This window comes from Pyrus communis, chromosome 4 (assembly GCF_041283825.1).
Source record: "Pyrus communis isolate YQ-2024b chromosome 4, ASM4128382v1, whole genome shotgun sequence".
Classification (NCBI taxonomy): Eukaryota; Viridiplantae; Streptophyta; class Magnoliopsida; order Rosales; family Rosaceae; genus Pyrus; species Pyrus communis.
The window spans coordinates 3,500,470-3,520,645 of NC_142568.1; the positions used below are offsets into that span (position 1 = coordinate 3,500,470).

At 36.6% G+C, this 20,176-nt stretch overlaps 3 protein-coding genes and 1 pseudogene across 3 annotated transcripts in view; all 4 read left to right on the forward strand.

The window, feature by feature from the left end:
* PTB3 (polypyrimidine tract-binding protein 3) overlaps nucleotides 1-20,176 on the forward strand; it is a 75,153-nt gene that overhangs the window by 28,689 nt on the left and 26,288 nt on the right. The gene's annotated exons all lie outside the window — the stretch shown is intronic.
* LOC137722278 (cytochrome P450 CYP82D47-like) lies at nucleotides 6,081-8,253 on the forward strand. Its single transcript, XM_068461242.2, has 2 exons — nucleotides 6,081-7,064; nucleotides 7,460-8,253. The coding sequence occupies exons 1-2, from the start codon at nucleotides 6,081-6,083 to the stop codon at nucleotides 8,093-8,095; spliced, it is 1,620 nt and encodes a 539-aa protein (XP_068317343.2). The 3' UTR covers nucleotides 8,096-8,253.
* Nucleotides 9,016-11,051, forward strand: LOC137723248 (cytochrome P450 CYP82D47 pseudogene; annotated as a pseudogene).
* On the forward strand, nucleotides 16,787-19,112 carry LOC137721900 (cytochrome P450 CYP82D47-like). Its single transcript, XM_068460924.2, has 2 exons — nucleotides 16,787-17,798; nucleotides 18,194-19,112. Exons 1-2 carry the CDS (start codon nucleotides 16,815-16,817, stop codon nucleotides 18,827-18,829), a joined length of 1,620 nt encoding a protein of 539 aa, XP_068317025.2. The 5' UTR covers nucleotides 16,787-16,814; the 3' UTR covers nucleotides 18,830-19,112.

Below are 20,176 nucleotides of genomic sequence, written 5' to 3' on the forward strand. Positions count from 1 at the left end.
GTCTTTCACAGTTATTTATTTTTATCTTTTATTTTTGTCTTCTTCTCTTGACATCAAATGCTTTATATAATAGATATGTGGGGTCTAATTTTGCCAACACACGTAGAAATAGGTGATGTTTCCTATTTTGGGGGAGTAGGAAGCGTTTACCTACTCAATTGACTACTCCATTGCAGCCGACGTGGCTCATCAAAAAAAAATTTAGCTACTCATTTGCTTACTCCATTAGAGATGCTAAAATTATCCATTGTTCTTGTACCGTTCTACTCTCCGAGAGTCATAACTTCCTTCTCCAATTCTGTTAAGTCGTGATATCGATGCGTTCTCTTCAATGTACTACTTCTCTTGAGCGTTTCTACTGTGTTAACCCTTCCCTTCTCTTTGACGACGTTGTTGAGAAAGAAACAAGACACGTTCTTAACAAGCACCCCAAGCAAGCTTCCGATACCGGAACCCATCTCCGATGTCTCAATGTCGGTCATCTCCGGCCTATGTGCTGAATTCTTTGTCTGATCAGTGAAATTCTCCGATGGATTTATAATTCTTCGTCTGTGCCTGCAGGATGCCCCCTCTATTTATATAAGAAAAGGCATGGCTGGTTAGCATGTGGGAGCTTTCCTCAAATATATCCAATGGAGACCCGTAGGGAATTGGAGCATTATTGTATAGTCTCTCCAATTAGGGTAAGTTCTTAAGTAAGAGTTTTAAGTAAGGCCGTTTATCACCATCCAAGCAATACTTTGGGCAAGAAGAGTTGAAATAAAGGGTTTATGACAAATATATGAATCTCTACAATCTCATAATTCTCAAAATACTACTTTAATAATTTATTCTTCTTCATAGGGAGATATTTATAAGTTACGAAGGAGCAATACTAGGAAATAAATCAAAACAATCATTTGTCTGCAAGATAAGGAAATCTAGTCCAAATCAAATCAGATCAGATCAAAACTCTAATTAAATCATATAAATTCACTATTTAAATCAAATCCTACAATACTTTCCTTTTTATTTTCCAACAAGAAGCCTATAGTCCAATCAATTATAACGCTCTGGTGGGAAAGAGTACTCAGACGTAGAACTCCAACCACCACTAGTGAATTGCCTCGGTGGTTAAGATCTTTTCTTTGATCACTGTGTTCTATATTCAAACCCTCCTCTTTTCCTAGTGAAATTAAATCAGTAATATCGCTTGTAAAAAAAAAAGAAAAAAAAAAAGGCAACTCTCTTTTTTTCCAAATGAGCCCTTAATATATTGTAGTCTTTACAATTTATGTTTTCTAATACAATTATATAGCTATTTTTAAATATAAATAGACGTTTATTTATATGTTATTTTTTAACAAACGATATTATTTACACTAAAAGGGTGTGGGAGTAGGCTAAGCCACATAATGGGGCTAGCAATAATGTGATTCTAATTTTTACCTTTGGCATGAATCGAACATAAGATCTCTCACTAACAAGTGAAGAGGAATCATTAGACCATAGTACTAAACGGCGACATTTATATATATGTCACATAATAAATTATTTTATAAAAAAATTGAATCAAAATAACAAAAACCCTAGGCCCCGCTGAAAATAAATTTATTTAGAAAATATTACGTTCACCAATTGTGGCAGTGTAGTTTTGGCTGTAATTTGTAGTTTTTTGTTTTTTGCATGTGATGCTTTAGTGTAGCAGTGAAAATCACTTATGTCTATGTACTTTAATGTGTGTTTATTCTCACCCCACTGATTCTCCTCCGTCATAACAACTATTTAATCCACTAACACTATCACTCTACTTGAAAAGGAAACAAAAACAACTCACCTGTTTTTTTCCTTTTTTTGTTTGTTGTGACACCCAAAACAAAGCTACATTGCCAAAATTGGTGAATTTCCTTAATATTGTGACAACCCGTTCCAAATTTTACGTTTTTATTTTATTTTAAAAACGTGAATTTACGAAATTGTCCTAGAGGCAAGGACTTTGACTTCCGTTGACCATCGACTTGAGAGATGTGGAACTTATTCTTTTAGCATATCCTCGTAGTACTCGTTGGTACGAACGTTTAGGCGAAAACCATTTGCGAGTCCAGATTATAACGGTATAGTTACGAACATTCGAAATTGATTATTTAAGGTTTAGTGTTAATTAAATTAAATCCCCACTTTGTGGGGTGAAGCCAAAAATTAGAAATGAAAAAAAAAAAAAAGGGGGGGGGGGGAAGCTCTCGTGGGTTCCATCCGTACACCTCTTCGACTACCCATCTTTCAAGGCCGATTCCGGCCAACCCGGTGGAGTTTTTTGATGCCACCACCACCATCTTGAAGCTCTCATTCCCCTCTACAAAACCCACCCAAGAACCACCTTGATTAACCATGGGATGTGGCGATTTGAGGCAACGAAAGTTGACGAAAATCAATGGTGCTCCGGCCACCCTTTTCGATTTTCCGGCAAATTGGCAAAACGATGGCCGATGCCACCACTTGGGCTTTGTAGCCCATCATCCCAGGAGCAAAACCCAACCAACCTTGACCCCGTTGGAACACCGTAGACGACGAATCGACGTCGGGAAGTTTTAGACACCCGCCGGCTTTGTGGGCAAAATTGACTATCTTCCGTCCACTTTTGGACTTCGTGGTAGGTATGAAAGTTGCTCCACTCACTGAGATCTTCATTTATGTGAAGTTTGAGAATTTTTAGAAATAGTTGGATTTTCCGGCGAGTCGGGACGGCCGACCGCCACCCGCGGCGGCGCGTGGCCAGTGGACCGCCAATGCTATTTTTAGGCTATGTCGAATGTCTTGAATTCAGTTTTGTTATTTGAATGACATAGGTTGATCGTTGGAACCTAAATTCGTTACGATACGTTGCTTGATGAAAATGTGAATCGACGATCCGACCGTTGGATATAATATGTAATATTTAAAGATCATAGGAATTTATAGATCGGGAATCCGATGTACGGATCTTCCCGAATTGAATTTGTAAGTTAGTAAAATAAATGTTCACGTCCACTTGGTTTTGGGTAAATAGCGGAGATCCAACCGTTAGATCGTAATGAAATTTTAATATGTTATTCTAGAAACATATTGTGGATCGTTGGGAGTTGCAGATTGGAAATCTGATATGCGGATCTTCCAAATCGAGCTATACAGGGTTGTAGACCCTATCGTCGATCTTTGATCGACGGTTGACTTTTGGTCAATGGGTCTCAAATTATTCTTGAAGGTCCTTGAGGATATGTTTTATGTAAATTATGTATTCTGTCGGTAAAAACTTTGAGACGTGATTTGATAATTGGTCACAGGCGACGATAGATCGTGATGTCTTGATGTGCGTGCAAGATAATCATAGCATGGACTCCATGTGAGTGGGCATTTTTCTTTCATAGGCATATAATTCATAGTTCCACAAGCACTTCTATAGTGATCTATGTTTGTTACCTACAATTAATCATTTCGAACTACGAATGGCTTGATCCCTGTTTAGGGTATGTAGGCAGTCTAACAAGACGTTAGATGCAGCCATATAATAAATGAGATTAAATAATTGAGACAATAGCCTTGTTTAGTGAATTGAGCAATGTGAGGGACATTGGTGGGAATTGTGAGATTTAGCTTTATGATTTGGTGATTAAATGTTGATCATAAATCAGTGCGTGAAGAATCAAGAAATTAAAGTAAGGAAAGGTAAGTATGATAGTTAATGTAACTAGGGTGTAATTGGGCTTATCAATAATGATTACTCTCAAAAGTAAATAGTTTGGGAGTAGGGTGTTATTGATTGTACATGTTACGCCGTATTATATATATTTTGGGAATATCATGAAATGTTTGGGTTTAGATTGCATCATGGCATATTCATATGGACATTACCTGGACCTGACTATTGTAAATGCTTTGAAGTGCTATATGACGCCGCGGACGCCCAGGTAAGCCTTAGGTGAGTCCATGTTGATGTTAGTGATGTTAGTGATGTTAGTGAGTATGATTGTGTTAAGATATAATATAGCTCATAAACCTGCACCCCGGTGTTAGTGCTCCCGCCCGTGGTCAGGGCACAGTCCTTCACGTGATGTTCACCTCCCGCACCTTACGCTTACCTTGGATCCAAGGTACTCGTAGGTGACCCGCGATTATTCGCACAGTCTTCACGTGATCGTAGCACTTGAGCGTATTTATTTACACCCAGTCTTGTCGTACAGACCACTTTAGGTGGTTCTGACTCGTGTGCAGGTATACTTATTGAGCTATTGGCTAGCTATGATTGATGAGATATGAATAAGTCGTACAGGTCACTATAGGTGACTCCGACTTATATGCTAGCCATGATTGATGATTGATGAGATATTAATAAGTCGTACAAATCACTATAGGTGACTCCGACTTATATGCTAGCCATGATTGATGATTGATGAGATATGGATAAGTTGTACATGTCACTATAGGTGACTCCGACTTATATGCTAGCCATGATTGATGAGATATGGATAAGTTGTACATGTCATATTAGATGACTCCGACTGATATATGATTTTGTATTGATTAAATTCATTTGGCCTACTTATTATTGCATGGTGGAGTTGATGGCAAACCGTGGTTCTGGCCATTTCTGAGTATGGTTTGGATATATGTATATATGTTGTATTGTCTTATGGAAAACAATACAGGTTTTACATTTAGGGGCATTACTTTTAGAGAGGTAATAACTTTGGGAAGCTTGGTTTTATTGCTTACTTACACTCTCTGTTTGGTGCCCTCCAGGATTTAACTGCTGAGTTTGTATCGACAAGGATCTGTGGCGAATCTTAGTATTGATGGATATTTCTGAGGGTATGATTCTTACCCACACTCCTGTACCTTACTTATGCTCTGACATCGTGCGTGAAATGGGTTCGCTCCCGCTCACAACGCACTCTGGTATTAAAAAATTTTAGGTTCAAATTATTCACATTTTTCTACACTCTATCACATTTTATGGCTTCGTCACCTTCCAGGTGTCGGCCAGCACAGCTCGATTCAGGGTACAAGTGGACTTTCTGGGTCGGGGTGTGTCAAATATGGTAAATGCATTGGAGATTTTATTTTATTTTATTTTATTTTATTGGTGAATTTCCTTATCATCCTTAACAAGTTCCTTCCATATCAATTTTTTTTTCTTTAAAAAGAATTTCATACTGAATATCTAGTCAAATTACAAGAAAATGACAATTATGGTAAATGCAAAAACCATTTCATCCCTATCTCCTCCTTTAATGCGTTTGTACTAATATGGAATAAAACCCCCACACAAGGAATTTACTCCCTCCATTTACCATATTTGTTTGGATTACACTGAACCAGAATAATTACAAAGCCTGCAACTTCTCTAAATTCACTATGACACGTATGAACGACTACATTCAGGTGCTTTTCTCGATGACTAAGGTACACCAACTTTGGTGTTTGTTTTCTTATTATAACATGGATTTTTTTTGTTTTGGTCCATATATGTTTTAGTTTTTTTCTATGCCCATTTTATTCCTACATTGCCATAATTGGTAAATTTCCTTAATATAGTAAATGCGTTGGAGATTTTTTTTTTTTTTTGGTGAATTTCCTTATCATTCATTTCTTTAACAAGTCCCTTCCAGATCAGATTTTTTTTGTCTTTCAAAAGAATTTCATACTTAATATTTAGTCAAATTGCAAGAAAATGACAATTATGGTAAATGCAAAAATAAATGGGAAATGTTATTGGCACTTCAAAAATCTCATTCTACACTCCTCTTAAATGTATTTTTCTTTTTAAATATAGAAAGTTTGGAGTGTAGAATGAGTTTTTTGGAGTGTCAATAACAATTCCCAAATAAACAAATATAATTCTTTTTTTCCCATTTCATCCCTATCTCTTCCTTTAATGTGTTTGTACTAATATGGAATAAAACCCACACAAGAATTTACACCCTCCATTTACCATATATTTGTTTGGATACACTGAACCAGAATAATTAGAAAGTTTGTAACTTCTCTAAATTCACTATATAAAACAAAACAAAACCCCCATCCATATATCACTGACTGGACAAACAAACGAGAAAGGACTCCCCATGAAACAAATAGCTATGGACTTCCACCTACCGTCTCTTGTACCTTTTGTGGTAGCATCATTAGCCTTTTCATTGTTCCTCTACTCTATATTTTTTAAGTCAAGAAAAGCAGTCAGAAAACTACCACCGCAAGCCGGAGGTGCGTGGCCGATAATCGGTCACCTACCCTTGTTAGTACGTTCGTCTGAGCCACTACATGTGGTGATAGCTCAATTGGCGGACACATACGGACCGATCTTCACTTTCATGTTCGGAGTGAAGAGAACCCTAGTTTTGAGCAGCTCGGAAATGGCGAAAGAATGCCTAAAGACCTACGACAAAGTGTTTGCTAGCCGTGTAAGCTCTTTAGCCTCAGAAATCTTGGGCTACAACTATGCCTTCTTTCCTTTCAGCTCTTACGGCTACTACTTTAGTCATGTACAGAAGATGGTCATGGCGGAGGTCTTATCCCCCCACCGCGTCGAGATGCTCAAACACTTGAGAGAATCTGAAGTGAGTGCATCGATGAAAGAAATATACGATCGGTGGACGAAGAACAACAAGAGTAGTGGTTCCGATAAGGTGGTGGTACTGATGAAAGACTGGTTTGCGGACATAAACCAGAACGTGGTCTTTAGAATGATTATCGGGAAACGAATTTCAGAAGCTACAAATTACACCCATGGAGACTTGATAGGGAGAGAGGTATTCAAGGATTGGCTTCGACTGAATGCTACTTTTGTACTGTCGGATGCGCTTCCGTTCTTGAGGTGGTTGGATTTGGGTGGCCATGAGAAGACCATGAGGAAGGTAGCAAAGGAGGTAGATCAAGTGCTTCAAGGATGGTTAGAAGAGCATAAGCAGAAGAAAAAGAGGACTGTTTCTGGTGGAGTGAAAGGTGATGAGGAGGAGCGTGACTTCATGGATTTGATGCTTTCAGTTCTTGATGATGCTAAAGTTACCAATTCTTTTGAAGCTGACATTATCAACAAAGCTACCTCACTGGTACGTTTGTGCGGTTTAGCATTTAATTCTTTAAATTTTTACATTTATCTCTATTTATGACCATCAGATTGAATAAATGAGTAATGTTATGGAGACATATTTATAACACGTTAGTGTTTATATCATCTTAATATCCTTATGTGTCAACTAATGCATGCAACCAATATCTAATGAGATAAACTTATTAATTGACGTAACATGTATGCATCATTTACAACATCAAATTGTATACAAATGTATTACAAAAAAGTAGTCTCCTCAGCATTTTCCTTATTGAATGCATCTAATAATTCTATCGCCCTTCATCTATAAGCATAGGGTTTCATTTATTAGAAAGTGTGTCAGCAAGTGTGTAAATTTTGTTTGTAAAAATACTATTGTTACTTCTCTTGCAGAGTCTTCTTCTAGCAGGTGTAGATGTGACGACAGGGACATTAACATGGGCACTGTCTCTACTTCTCAACAGCCCTAAAACTCTAAAAAAGGTCCGGGAAGAGATAGACCAAAATATTGGCAGAGAGAGGGCAGTAAAAGAATCAGACGTCGACAACTTGGTCTATCTCCAAGCCGTTATCAAAGAAACGCTCCGTTTATACCCTCCCGGACCAACCTTATTGCCCCATGCATCCAATGAAGATTGCGTTCTAGCCGGCTACCGTATCCCAGCAAACACTCGCGTCCTCGTCAACGTATGGAAGATTCATCGAGACCCGAAGGTCTGGCCCGATCCAAATGAGTTTCAACCTGAACGATTCTTCACAACACACAGCGACATTGATGTTAAAGGTCAGGATTTTGAGTTGATACCGTTTGGCAGTGGAAGAAGAATGTGCGCCGGAATAGCACTTGCCCTCAGGATTATGCCATTGACACTCGCTTCTTTGCTTCATGGATTTGAAATCGCAACTCCGATGGGTGAGCCAGTTGACATGCGTGAGTCGATGGAATTTACCAACCATAGAACCTCCCAACTTGAAGTCCTTCTCACTCCGCGCCTTCCTGCTCAAGTATACGAAGAGTACGGTAAATAAGGCAAATCTGCTTTGCTGGTATTTAGGGACCAGGTTACATGCAGTGATGGTTAGAGTATTCATAAACTCACGGGGGGGCATCACTACGTTTTGCATTAATTTGGTCACCTCTGGAATTATGTTACTAAATCATGTTTAAGTATTTGTTTTAAGGGGCTTCTAGATCTTAATAAATAAAAAAACCTTGTGCTACTGTTAGATCTAATTCAGGTGCTTTTCTTGATGACTAAGGTGCACAAACTTTGGCTTTTGTTTTCTTATTATAACATGGATTTTTTGTTTTTTTTTTGGTCCATATATGTTTTGGTTTTTTTCTATGCCCATTTTATCCCTACATTGCCATAATTGGTAAATTTCCTTAATATAGTAAATGCGTTGGAGATTTTTTTTTATTTTTTTATTTTTTGGTGAATTTCCTTATCATTCATTTCTTTAACAAGTTCCTTCCAGATCAGATTTTTTTTTTCTTTAAAAAGAATTTCATACTGAATATCTAGTCAAATTGCAAGAAAATGACAATTATGGCAAATGCAAAAATAAACCAGAAGTGTTATTGGCACTCTAAAAATCTTATTTTACACTTTTCGCAAGTGTATTTTTCTTTTTAAATATAAAAAGTTTAGAGTGTGGAATGAGATTTTTGGAGTGATAATAACAATTCTCAAATAAACAAATATAATTCCTTTTTTCCTATTTCATCCCTATCTCTTCCTTTAATGTGTTTGTACTAATATGGAATAAAACCCACACAAGGAATTTACACCATCCATTTACCGTATTTGTTTGGATACACTGAACCAGAATAATTAGAAAGTCTGTAACTTCTCTAAAATCACTATATAAAACAAAACAAAACCCCCATCCATATATCAATGACTAGACAAACAAGCTAGAAAGGACTCCCCATTAAACAAATAGCTATGGACTTCCACCGACCATCTCTTGTTCCTTTTGTGGTAGCATCATTGGCCTTTTCATTAATGTTCCTCTACTCTATATTTTTTAAGTCAAGAAGAGCAGTCAGAAAACTACAACCACAAGCCGGAGGTGCATGGCGGATAATCGGTCACATACCCTTATTATTACGTTCATCTGAATCACTACATTTGGTGTTAGCTCAATTGGTGGACACGTATGGACCGATCTTCACTTTTATGCTCGGAGTGAAGAGAACCCTAGTTTTGAGCAGCTCAGAAATGGCGAAAGAGTCTACGACAAAGTGTTTGCTAGCCGTGTAAGCTCTTTAGCCTCAGAAATTTTAGGCTATAACTATGCCTACTTTCCTTTCAGCTCTTAGGCTACTACTTTAGTCATGTACAAAAGATGGTCATGGCTGAGCTCTTATCGCCCCACTGCGTCGAGATGCTCAAACACTTCAGAGAATCTGAAGTGAGTGCATCGATGAAAGAAATATACAACCGGTGGACGAAGAACAAGAAGAGTGGTGGTTCTGGTAACGTGGTGGTAGAGATGAAAGACTGGCTTGCGGACATAAACGAGAACGTGATATTTAGAACGATTATCGGGAAACGAATTTCAGAAGCTACAAATTACACCCACGGAGACTTGATAGGGAGAAAGATATTCAAAGATTGGCTTCGAACGAATGAGACTTTTGTGGTATCGGACGCGCTTCCGTTCTTGAGATGGTTGGATTTGGGTGGCCATGAGAAGACCATGAGGAAGGTAGCAAAGGAGGTAGATCAAGTGGTTCAATGATGGTTAGAAGAGCATAAGCAGAAGAAAAAGAGGAATATTTCTAGTGGAGTGAAAGGTAATGAGGGGGAGCGTGACTTCATGGATTTGATGCTTTCAGTTCTTGATGATGCTAAAGTTACCAATTCTTATGAAGCTGACATTATCAACAAAGCTACCTCACTGGTACGTATGTGCAATTTAGCATTAATTGTTTAAATTTTCATTTTTGTTTTCTTCCACTACACACCGAATTTATATTTCTGACCAAATCAAATAGATATGACTAATGAATAGTTTTGAATTGAATGGTGTTATGAAGAGAAGAATGGTGTGTGGTTATTATTTCTTGTTTGTTAATGGGGTCGGCTTTTAGTCAAAGTTTGTTTGATTTAGTTTATTTACACAAGTTAGTTTCATATGAAACAATTAGTTTAGACAATAAGAAATTAACTCTTAACTATAATACTTTATACAGTATATAGCTTTATGAGAGAATACTCTTTAAAGATGACCACGTCAATTAATAAAGTTATATACGGTATAAATTCATTAATTAACGTGACATGTACACAGTACACGTCATTAATCCAACAAATTCTATTTCCTTTTATTGATAAGTACACAGGATTCATTTGTTAGAAAGTGCGTTAGCAAGGTGTAGATGTGATGACAGTGGCATTATCATAGAAACTCCAAGCCCTAAAACCCTAAAAAGGTCCAGGAAGAGATAGACCAAAATATTAGCAGAGAGAGGGCAGTAAAAGAATTAGTCGTCGTCAACCTGGTCTATCTCCAAGCCGTTATCAAAGAAACTCTCCGTTTATACCCTTCCGGACCAACCTTATTGCCCTATGCATCGACAGAAGATTGCTTCATAGCCGGCTACCATATCCCAGCAAAGACTCGCGTTCTCGTCAACGTTTGGAAGATTCATCGAGACCCAAATGTCTGGCCCGATCCCAATGAGTTTCGACCGGAATGATTTTTCACAACACACAGCGACATTGATGTCAAAGGTCAGAATTTTGAACTGATACCATTTGGCAGTGGAAGAAGAATGTGTGCCGGAATAGCGCTTGCCCTCAGGATTATGGCATTGATCCTCGCTTCTTTGCTTCATGGATTTGAAATTGCAACTCAGATGGGTTAGCCAGTTGACATGCGTGAGTCGATGGAACTTACCAACCATAGAACCTCCCAACTTGAAGTCCTTCTCACTCCGCGCCTTCCTCAGTGCTATGAAGAGTATGGTAAATAAGGCAACTTTGCTATTATTTAGGATAGATTTTTCAATGTGACCGGAAGTGGTACACCCCATGTCACTATACAAATGGTTAGATATGTATGTTAAAAATTTTATAACTTAAAAAATACAAATTCCCACCACTTATATAAAAACACGTGATATACTACATGTGTTCTAGTCACAAGGAAAAATTTCTCATTATTTAGGGCACAGGTTACTTGCAAGTGATGATTTGAGTATTCGTAAACTCGTGGGAGGCATCACTAGGTTTTGCACTAATTTGGTTACCTCTCTTAAGATTTAGTATTATGTTACTAAATCATGTTTAAGTTTTTGTTTGAAGGGGCTTCTAGATCTTAATAAATAAATAAACCTTATGCTGCTATTAGAAAATTTTGTTTTTATAAATAAAAAGACCTTGTGCTGCTATTTAAAAAAAACCATGCATCCTCTGGATCTAAGGCGATTGTGAACTACACTTGTGCTCGTCCTCCGCCCAGACCATTACAGTAATAGACATCGGTGCAATCACAGTATAATGGGTAGATATGATATAAAGATGTCATGCCACATGATTATGCTCACAATTAACATAATAAACATAAAGTGTATGAAAAATCTAGTTGTAAGCAAAACATGGCATGTCACAACAGTTATGCGAAAATAATTATCGAGGAAAACCATATATATATATATATATGTATATAATATTTGTAAAGCAAAAACACCCACTCATTGATATGTCACGAGGTGTAACTACCTGCTTATTCTGCACGCGGTACTCCTTTAGGTATTATTCTCTTATTTGAGAAATTACTACATTAATCATTAAACTAATAATAATTAAAGTAATAAGCCTAATTTCCTCTTAGTTTGCCCAAGAGCGAGATTTAAAATGATTGAAAATTGGTTTGAAGTAGCTCACGCACTTACCACAGCCGCCATGCGTCGAACTTGAGTTTGACTGAGTTGTAGTCGCCGTTAAAATTGACAGAATATACCTTATGTCGTTAATTATATTCTAACGGCATGAGAATATGTCGTCAGAGTTGACGGAATGTTCTCTTTTCTTCTTCGGTCTTCTCACTGTCTGTGAGCCGTAGTTTTGCCAAAAATTTGGATTTTTCGCTGGAAGATTTCAAACAATTAATACAGAGCCGTTCACAACCAATTTTCTCACAAAGGAATCCAATATTGCTCGAAGTTCATAAAGTCTCTAGAAACTACATATCATAGACTCATATTTCAGTTAACCGTAAAATCAAAATGTGATATCAACGATCCGAACCGTTTATTTTCCGTATCCGCTAAAATATCATGTTTTCAAAAAAGAAATCTGAAAAACGAAATCCGGTAAGAAGAATGGACATAAACAACAATTGACCGTTAAATATAAACCTAGATTTATGGATTATGGTGTTGAATTATGGAGTTGACGTTTTCACGAAATTTGTAAAGTTTGTCACTACGAGTAATTGTATTTTTCTTTTTACATTTTTTTACACTTCTACATTAATTATTATGAATTTTTATTTATTTGCACTCAAACAAAAATTACTATTCATGAGGTTTGGATCGTTTTTAAAATCTAAATGACGATGTAACTATCGGCTAAGTGTAGAGGATGCAATCAAAAGCATTTGCACATTCTTTCACATTTTTCACACTTGAACATTAATTATTATGAATTTTTATTTATTTGAACTCCCCTAAAACACTATTCATGAGGGTTTCTAGGGTTTTAAAAATTCAAACAACGATGTACCCATCATCGAGTGTAGTTGTAATCGCGAGCATTTGTATATTTTTTTTTCTTCACATTTTTCACTCTTGTAAATCAATTATTATGAATTTTTAATGTGCTTTGGTATTTCTTACGTGCTTTGAAAATAATGTGACTATTGTAGTATGATTTTTTAGTTTAAAATTATTAAACTAATTGTTTCTTAATGGGTTGAAACAGGTTACTCGCAAGTAAACTTGTTAAGGACTCTGTTATTAACGTGTAATCCGATAGTGACTCGATTAGTTGACGTGTTGATTCAAACCTTGTTATATTCATGTCATTTAGATCGAGTTAACCGGTCATGTAAGAAAGTGAACGATTTAGTGGAATGAGGGAGAGAGGGAGTGAGGCGTGAGAGAGAGATGTGTTAGAGCATCCAGAAAGGGGATGTTAAAATCCTACATGGAATGCCACTATGAAAAGTTGACATTAAAAGTCTTTCAAACCGAAGTGTTATTTGCTTACTGGTTTGAAGGCTTTGTGATTTGGCATCAAACTTGACATCTATGTTAAATTTATTTTAATTCATTTTAATAGTGGGTTCCTTATTCTAGTAACATTTCAACCAAGAAAAATTTTGTTTCAATATTTTTTTAATAGTTAAAACCATTTAAAGCTCTATTTAAATAATAAAACAACATCTGATAATTCAGTTGGATAAATACAAAATTTGACATAAGACTTTAGATTGCCACATTAACCATCAATTGTAATTTGACTCTTTAATTTGACATTTCCTTTGGAGATGACCTTAGAGCACTTCCAATGTAGTAAGCCTCCCCCCAGGCTATAGGCAACTCAATCCCTTAGTGAATAGTAGTTGCATGTAATGAACAGTAATTGTCCAAGTGCATCTCCTCCCCTAAACTGAATAATTCAGACAATTCGTATTAAAAAAAATATATATATTTTATAAAATGATAAAAAATAATTTAATTTTAATTTCGGATAATAATAAAAGATTGGTTGAAAGTATTTGAAAATATTAAAATGTGGTGTAATGTGGAAGATTTATAGGAAAATAATATATTTTTTTTTCAAAATTTTACTGTATTTTAAATTAATTATTGTATTTTTTATTAATTTTTTAATTTTTGCTGACGTCATTATGATGTCAGCATTGCATCACATTAACCAGGCCCTGGGCCTGTCGATTTCTCCCTAGGAGAGAAATTGGGCTCCCTCGGAGCCCAGAACCCACGGTGGAACTCCTCTTAGACCATCTCCAATTGAAGGGTCCAGAGGGCCAGAAAGCCAAAAATAATTCAAAAATTGTCTCCAACTGAGGACCAGGCCAAAGGGCTCGTGGGCCGCACTGGACAAAAAAGGGTCAAAGAGCCAACCGACCAGCCATCTTCAGCCAGCTTGCTGGGCCACTGCTAGCCCACTTTGTCTTTTTTTTTTTTTTTTTTTTTTTTTAATTTCTAATTTTTTTTCTACACCATTTCTCACATATTTTTCATCATTCCATATTATCTTACCTTATTTTATTTTAATTCTTCACATTCCATACTGTAGCCTTTTAGCCCTCGGTTGGAGACGGTTTTTTTGTGACATGGCTAAAATGAGCCCTATGGCCCTTGGTTGGAGATGGTAAGAAATATGGTCATGCACTGTTTATTAAAATATTAATTTCTTGGAGGGTTAGAGTGCTAAAACGAGCCCTCTAGCCCTTCTTCGGTTGGAGATGGTCTTAGTGGGGTGTTATGACTTCTAAAGGGTGTTGTAGAAATGATGACTTCTGAGTGGGTTATTAAAACCCATCATAAATATTAAATTTAATGTCCACCTGCACATTAAACAGTTTTAAATGGGAGTCTCTCTCTTCCTATTATCACTTTTTTACCTTCCCTTCTCTTATATTTTTCTTTTTATCTTTATTCCTATATAAAAAAATCAAAATAAAAATTTAACGTGACTTAATCGTAACTAGTTAAATAAATAAAAAGAGAGAGAGAGAGAGAGAGAGATTAAGGGCGCGTTTACTAATCCGTAATCAAATTGAGAGGAATTGAATTGAAGAGGAATAAAAATGAGGTGGAATCAAAATCAGATTCATTTCGAAGTTGTTTACTAAAACTGTCTGGAATTCGAGTAGAAATAACATTGATCTATATAAACTGTTTACTAATTCACATGAAGTGGAATGAAAACTATTGTGATTACTAAAATAACCCTAGTTAATTAATCTATTTTATATGCTAATTATTTTTTGTAAATCTTTTATCCTTTGTTCTTTTCTTTTTTTTTTAATTTTTTTTTTAATTTTATAGAAGAGAGAACAATTATTATTTTTTATTTTTTAGTTAAACATTTATTATTTTATTTTTGAATTTTTTAAGGAATTCTCATGCTTATCTACTAACCCAAAACCCATTGTCCTCATCTAAATTGGCATTCTCTAGAACCCACGGCTCATAGCCTCACACCGTTCCGACCGTTTCTTCTTCCACGACGTGTGGGCGTCGAAGCCTGCGCCTTTCACATGACCAAGATGTCCAACGATTGTTCTGCATGAAGCCTCTTTAAGGCTGATTCAAGTTCCCAAGGCAGCACAACAAACAAAGCGACTCTCACCACAGACCAAGGCAGTGGTGTACACTGCACGAGGTCAGATTTCAAATTTGAATGTGTGGCAGGTATTTTCATAAAGTAAAGCGTTCGTTATAATTCCGAATAAAGTTCAATATGTGATCACGTATTCTTAAAATCGAGTACTTCTAAAAAATAATCAGATACGAGTCGAAAAGTGAAAAGAAATTTGAGATTCACGTAAAAGATTCACATGACTACTCAAAGCATTTTGATAATTTCATTACTACTAAAAATAAACATTAAATTTCAGAACAAGACGTGAAACATTTCATATCAAATTTTTCTCTAAAGGTTTTTTTAGTCAAAATGTTTCATGAGATTTGCATAACACATCACTTTGGTCTCTGATATTGAAAATCAAAAGAAATAGTTGCTGAGATTATCAATCATCCATTATTTTGGTTATTTCGTTAAAAACACCGTTAAGTGTCTTAGAACTCTTGGCCGGAAGTTTAGGCAATTTTCAAAGTTTTGTAACTTAATCATTTCTTAACCAAATTCGACCCATAATATATCCAAATGAAGATAGGAAAGTGTAGAATAAGATTATACCTATTTGGAAGCCCAATGGTTGCTGGAGATGGCTGAAAAATAACCTGAAATGTGACTGGTCTGCATGAAAATTGAAAAATTCGCCGGAAACTGGGTAAACTTTAAACGTTCATAATTTCTTCAATACTCAACGAAATCAAATGATTCAAAAACGAAAATCATACTTCTCGACAAGACGAAGAGAATGGTACCATTATTGATGGCTAATTCGCCTTGGTTTGGCTGGAAAATGGCTCAAATGTGGCTAACTCGAGACAAAGACAGCCACTTTTGAGCCATTTTCTGGATAAACCACGGCGAGTTAGCTATCAAAAAAGGTATAATTCTCTCCATCTCATTGAGAAGTATGATTGTCATTTTTGAATCACTCGATTTTGTTGAGTATTGAAGAAGTTATGAACGTTTAAAGTTTACCTAGTTTCTCGCGAGTTTTCTAATTTTCTTACGGACCAGTCACGCTATTTTCCGACCATCTCCGGTAACCATTGGCTTCCAAATATGTATAATTTTGTTCTACACTTTCCTATCTTCATTTTGATACATTATGGGTTGAATTTGGTTAAGAAACGATTGAGTTACGAGGCTTTGAAATTGCCCAAACTTCCAGCCTAGAGCTTCGGGACACTTAACGGAGTTTTGAACGGAATGACCAAAATGATGGATGGTGGACAATCTCAGGGACCATTTCTATTGATTTTCAATTTTAGGGACCAAAATAATGTTTTATACAAATTTCAGTGACCATTCTGGTTAAAAAGCCTTCTCTAAATTCACTCTATAAAACAAAACAAACCCCCTTCCATGTATCGCTGATTAAACAAACTAGCCAGCAAAGACACCCCATGAAACAAATAGCTATGGACTTCCACCTACCATCTCTTGTACCTTTTGTGGTAGCATCATTAGCCTTTTCATTGTTCCTCTACTCTATATTTTTTAAGTCAAGAAAAGCAGTCAGAAAACTACCACCGCAAGCCGGAGGTGCGTGGCCGATAATCGGTCACCTACCCTTGTTAGTACGTTCGTCTGAGCCACTACATGTGGTGATAGCTCAATTGGCGGACACATACGGACCGATCTTCACTTTCATGTTCGGAGTGAAGAGAACCCTAGTTTTGAGCAGCTCGGAAATGGCGAAAGAATGCCTAAAGACCTACGACAAAGTGTTTGCTAGCCGTGTAAGCTCTTTAGCCTCAGAAATCTTGGGCTACAACCATGCCTTCTTTCCTTTCAGCTCTTACGGCTACTACTTTAGTCATGTACAGAAGATGGTCATGGCGGAGGTCTTATCCCCCCACCGCGTCGAGATGCTCAAACACTTTAGAGAATCTGAAGTGAGTGCATCGATGAAAGAAATATACTATCGGTGGACGAAGAACAACAAGAGTAGTGGTTCCGATAAGGTGGTGGTACTGATGAAAGACTGGTTTGCGGACATAAACCAGAACGTGGTCTTTAGAATGATTATCGGGAAACGAATTTCAGAAGCTACAAATTACACCCATGGAGACTTGATAGGGAGAGAGGTATTCAAGGATTGGCTTCGACTGAATGCTACTTTTGTACTGTCGGATGCGCTTCCGTTCTTGAGGTGGTTGGATTTGGGTGGCCATAAGAAGACCATGAGGAAGGTAGCAAAGGAGGTAGATCAAGTGCTTCAAGGATGGTTAGAAGAGCATAAGCAGAAGAAAAAGAGGACTGTTTCTGGTGGAGTGAAAGGTGATGAGGAGGAGCGTGACTTCATGGATTTGATGCTTTCAGTTCTTGATGATGCTAAAGTTACCAATTCTTTTGAAGCTGACATTATCAACAAAGCTACCTCACTGGTACGTTTGTGCGGTTTGGCATTTAATTGTTTAAATTTTCACATTCATCTTTATTTATGACCATCAGATTGAATAAATGAGTAATGTTATGGAGACATATTTATAACACATTAGTGTTTATATCATCTTAATATCCTTATGTGTTAACTAATGCATGCAACCAATATCTAATGAGATAAACTTATTAATTGACGTAACATGTATGCATCATTTACAACATCAAATTGTATACAAATGTATTACAAAAAAGTAGTCTCCTCATCATTTTCCTTATTGAATGCATCTAATAATTCTATCGCCCTTCATCTATAAGCATAGGGTTTCATTTATTAGAAAGTGTGTCAGCAAGTGTGAAAATTTTGTTTGTACAAATACTATTGTTACTTCTCTTGCAGAGTCTTCTTCTAGCAGGTGTAGATGTGACGACAGGGACATTAACATGGGCACTGTCTCTACTTCTCAACAGCCCTAAAACTCTAAAAAAGGTCCGGGAAGAGATAGACCAAAATATTGGCAGAGAGAGGGCAGTAAAAGAATCAGACGTCGACAACTTGGTCTATCTCCAAGCCGTTATCAAAGAAACGCTCCGTTTATACCCTCCCGGACCAACCTTATTGCCTCATGCATCCAATGAAGATTGCGTTCTAGCCGGCTACCATATCCCAGCAAACACTCGCGTCCTCGTCAACGTATGGAAGATTCATCGAGACCCGAAGGTCTGGCCCGATCCAAATGAATTTAAACCTGAACGATTCTTCACAACACACAGCTACATTGATGTTAAAGGTCAGGATTTTGAGTTGATACCGTTTGGCAGTGGAAGAAGAATGTGCGCCGGGATAGCACTTGCCCTCAGGATTATGCCATTGACACTCGCTTCTTTGCTTCATGGATTTGAAATCGCAACTCCGGCGGGTGAGCCAGTTGACATGCGTGAGTCGATGGAATTGACCAACCATAGAACCTCCCAACTTGAAGTCCTTCTCACTCCGCGCCTTCCTGCTCAAGTATATGAAGAGTACGGGAAATGAGGCAAATCTGCTTTGCTGGTATGTAGGGCACAGGTTACATGCAAGTGATGGTTAGAGTATTTATAAACTCACGGGGGGCATCACTACGTTTTGCATTAATTTGGTCACCTCTGGAATTATGTTACTAAATCATGTTTAAGTATTTGTTTTAAGGGGCTTCTAGATCTTAATAAATAAAAAACCTTGTGCTACTGTTAGATCTAATTCAGGTGCTTTTCTCGATGACTAAGGTACACCAACTTTGGTGTTTGTTTAATTATTATAACATGGATTTTTTTTGTTTTGTTTTTGTTTTGGTCCATATATGTTTTAGTTTTTTTCTATGCCCATTTTATCCCTAATTGTTTGGTTATGTCATGAATGAATATCGAACTCCTATGGAAAGAGGAATGCTATGGTTCTTCGCTCAAAAAGCTAGCCTCACAAGGTTAGAGAGTTTGGGAGACTCGTTTTCTCCTTGAGCGAGTCTCTGTAGAATTTCTTCTCATGAAAAAATGAAAATAATATATGGAGACATATCTCTTTTTGCACACTTTATTTGTTTATGTACCTCAATATTCTTTTGATTAATTTGTTCAATCCAAATGCCATAAATAAATAAAGATGTAGTGATATCAGTTCCTTACAAATTCAAAAATAATAATAATAATAATAATAATAAAAACGGTATTCAGTTTTATGTAATTTTTTTTTTCTTAAAGGTCCAAAGGGACTAACCATTTTCTTTTGCTTAGCCATTTTCACCCAAAATTCAACAAATTGTTACTCGGAATCAGTAGCCAACAACTTAACTAGAGCCTAGTAACATTGTGAATGGTGGTTAGCTAAACTTGGACAAGCATTAAAATATTAAAAACTTAGCCACTTGGTGAAAAATAAAATGAAATATTTAGGATTAATTAAAGTACTTAGATGTCTTTGAGTTTTACCTAACAAGGATGCATGGTTGGCGATTTAATGAAAACTAGCTTTTTCAGATGCGCCTTGCAAATGCGAGTGACATTTTTACATCATGACACTCTATTCTTGGAAAATAGAGTTTTTTGTTTTTACATTTGTGCATTTGTGCATTTGTGCATTTATGCATGCATAAAGACGTTTTTACTTTAGAAACATTTTGTACGTGTTCTACATGCTTTAGTTTTATATGTCCATAATTTCCCATATCAGGAGAGGAATAAACTAATTTTCATACTTTCATGAGATAGATAAATTGTTAGATTAAAGATCATAAATATAAATTCTATTGCAGAAAGATTCCACACAACAATTACCTTTACCTCATAAGACAACTCTTGCTAATTCCAAGAGATACAAACACAATTGTGGAATTAATTTGATATCTCC

Coding starts and splice junctions, on each gene's coding strand:
- LOC137722278 (XM_068461242.2), top strand. CDS start 6,081: ATGAAACAAATAGCTATGGACTTCCACCTACCGTCTCTTGTACCTTTT. Junction 7,065..7,459: donor TCAACAAAGCTACCTCACTG/GTACGTTTGTGC, acceptor CTTCTCTTGCAG/AGTCTTCTTCTAGCAGGTGT.
- LOC137721900 (XM_068460924.2), top strand. CDS start 16,815: ATGAAACAAATAGCTATGGACTTCCACCTACCATCTCTTGTACCTTTT. Junction 17,799..18,193: donor TCAACAAAGCTACCTCACTG/GTACGTTTGTGC, acceptor CTTCTCTTGCAG/AGTCTTCTTCTAGCAGGTGT.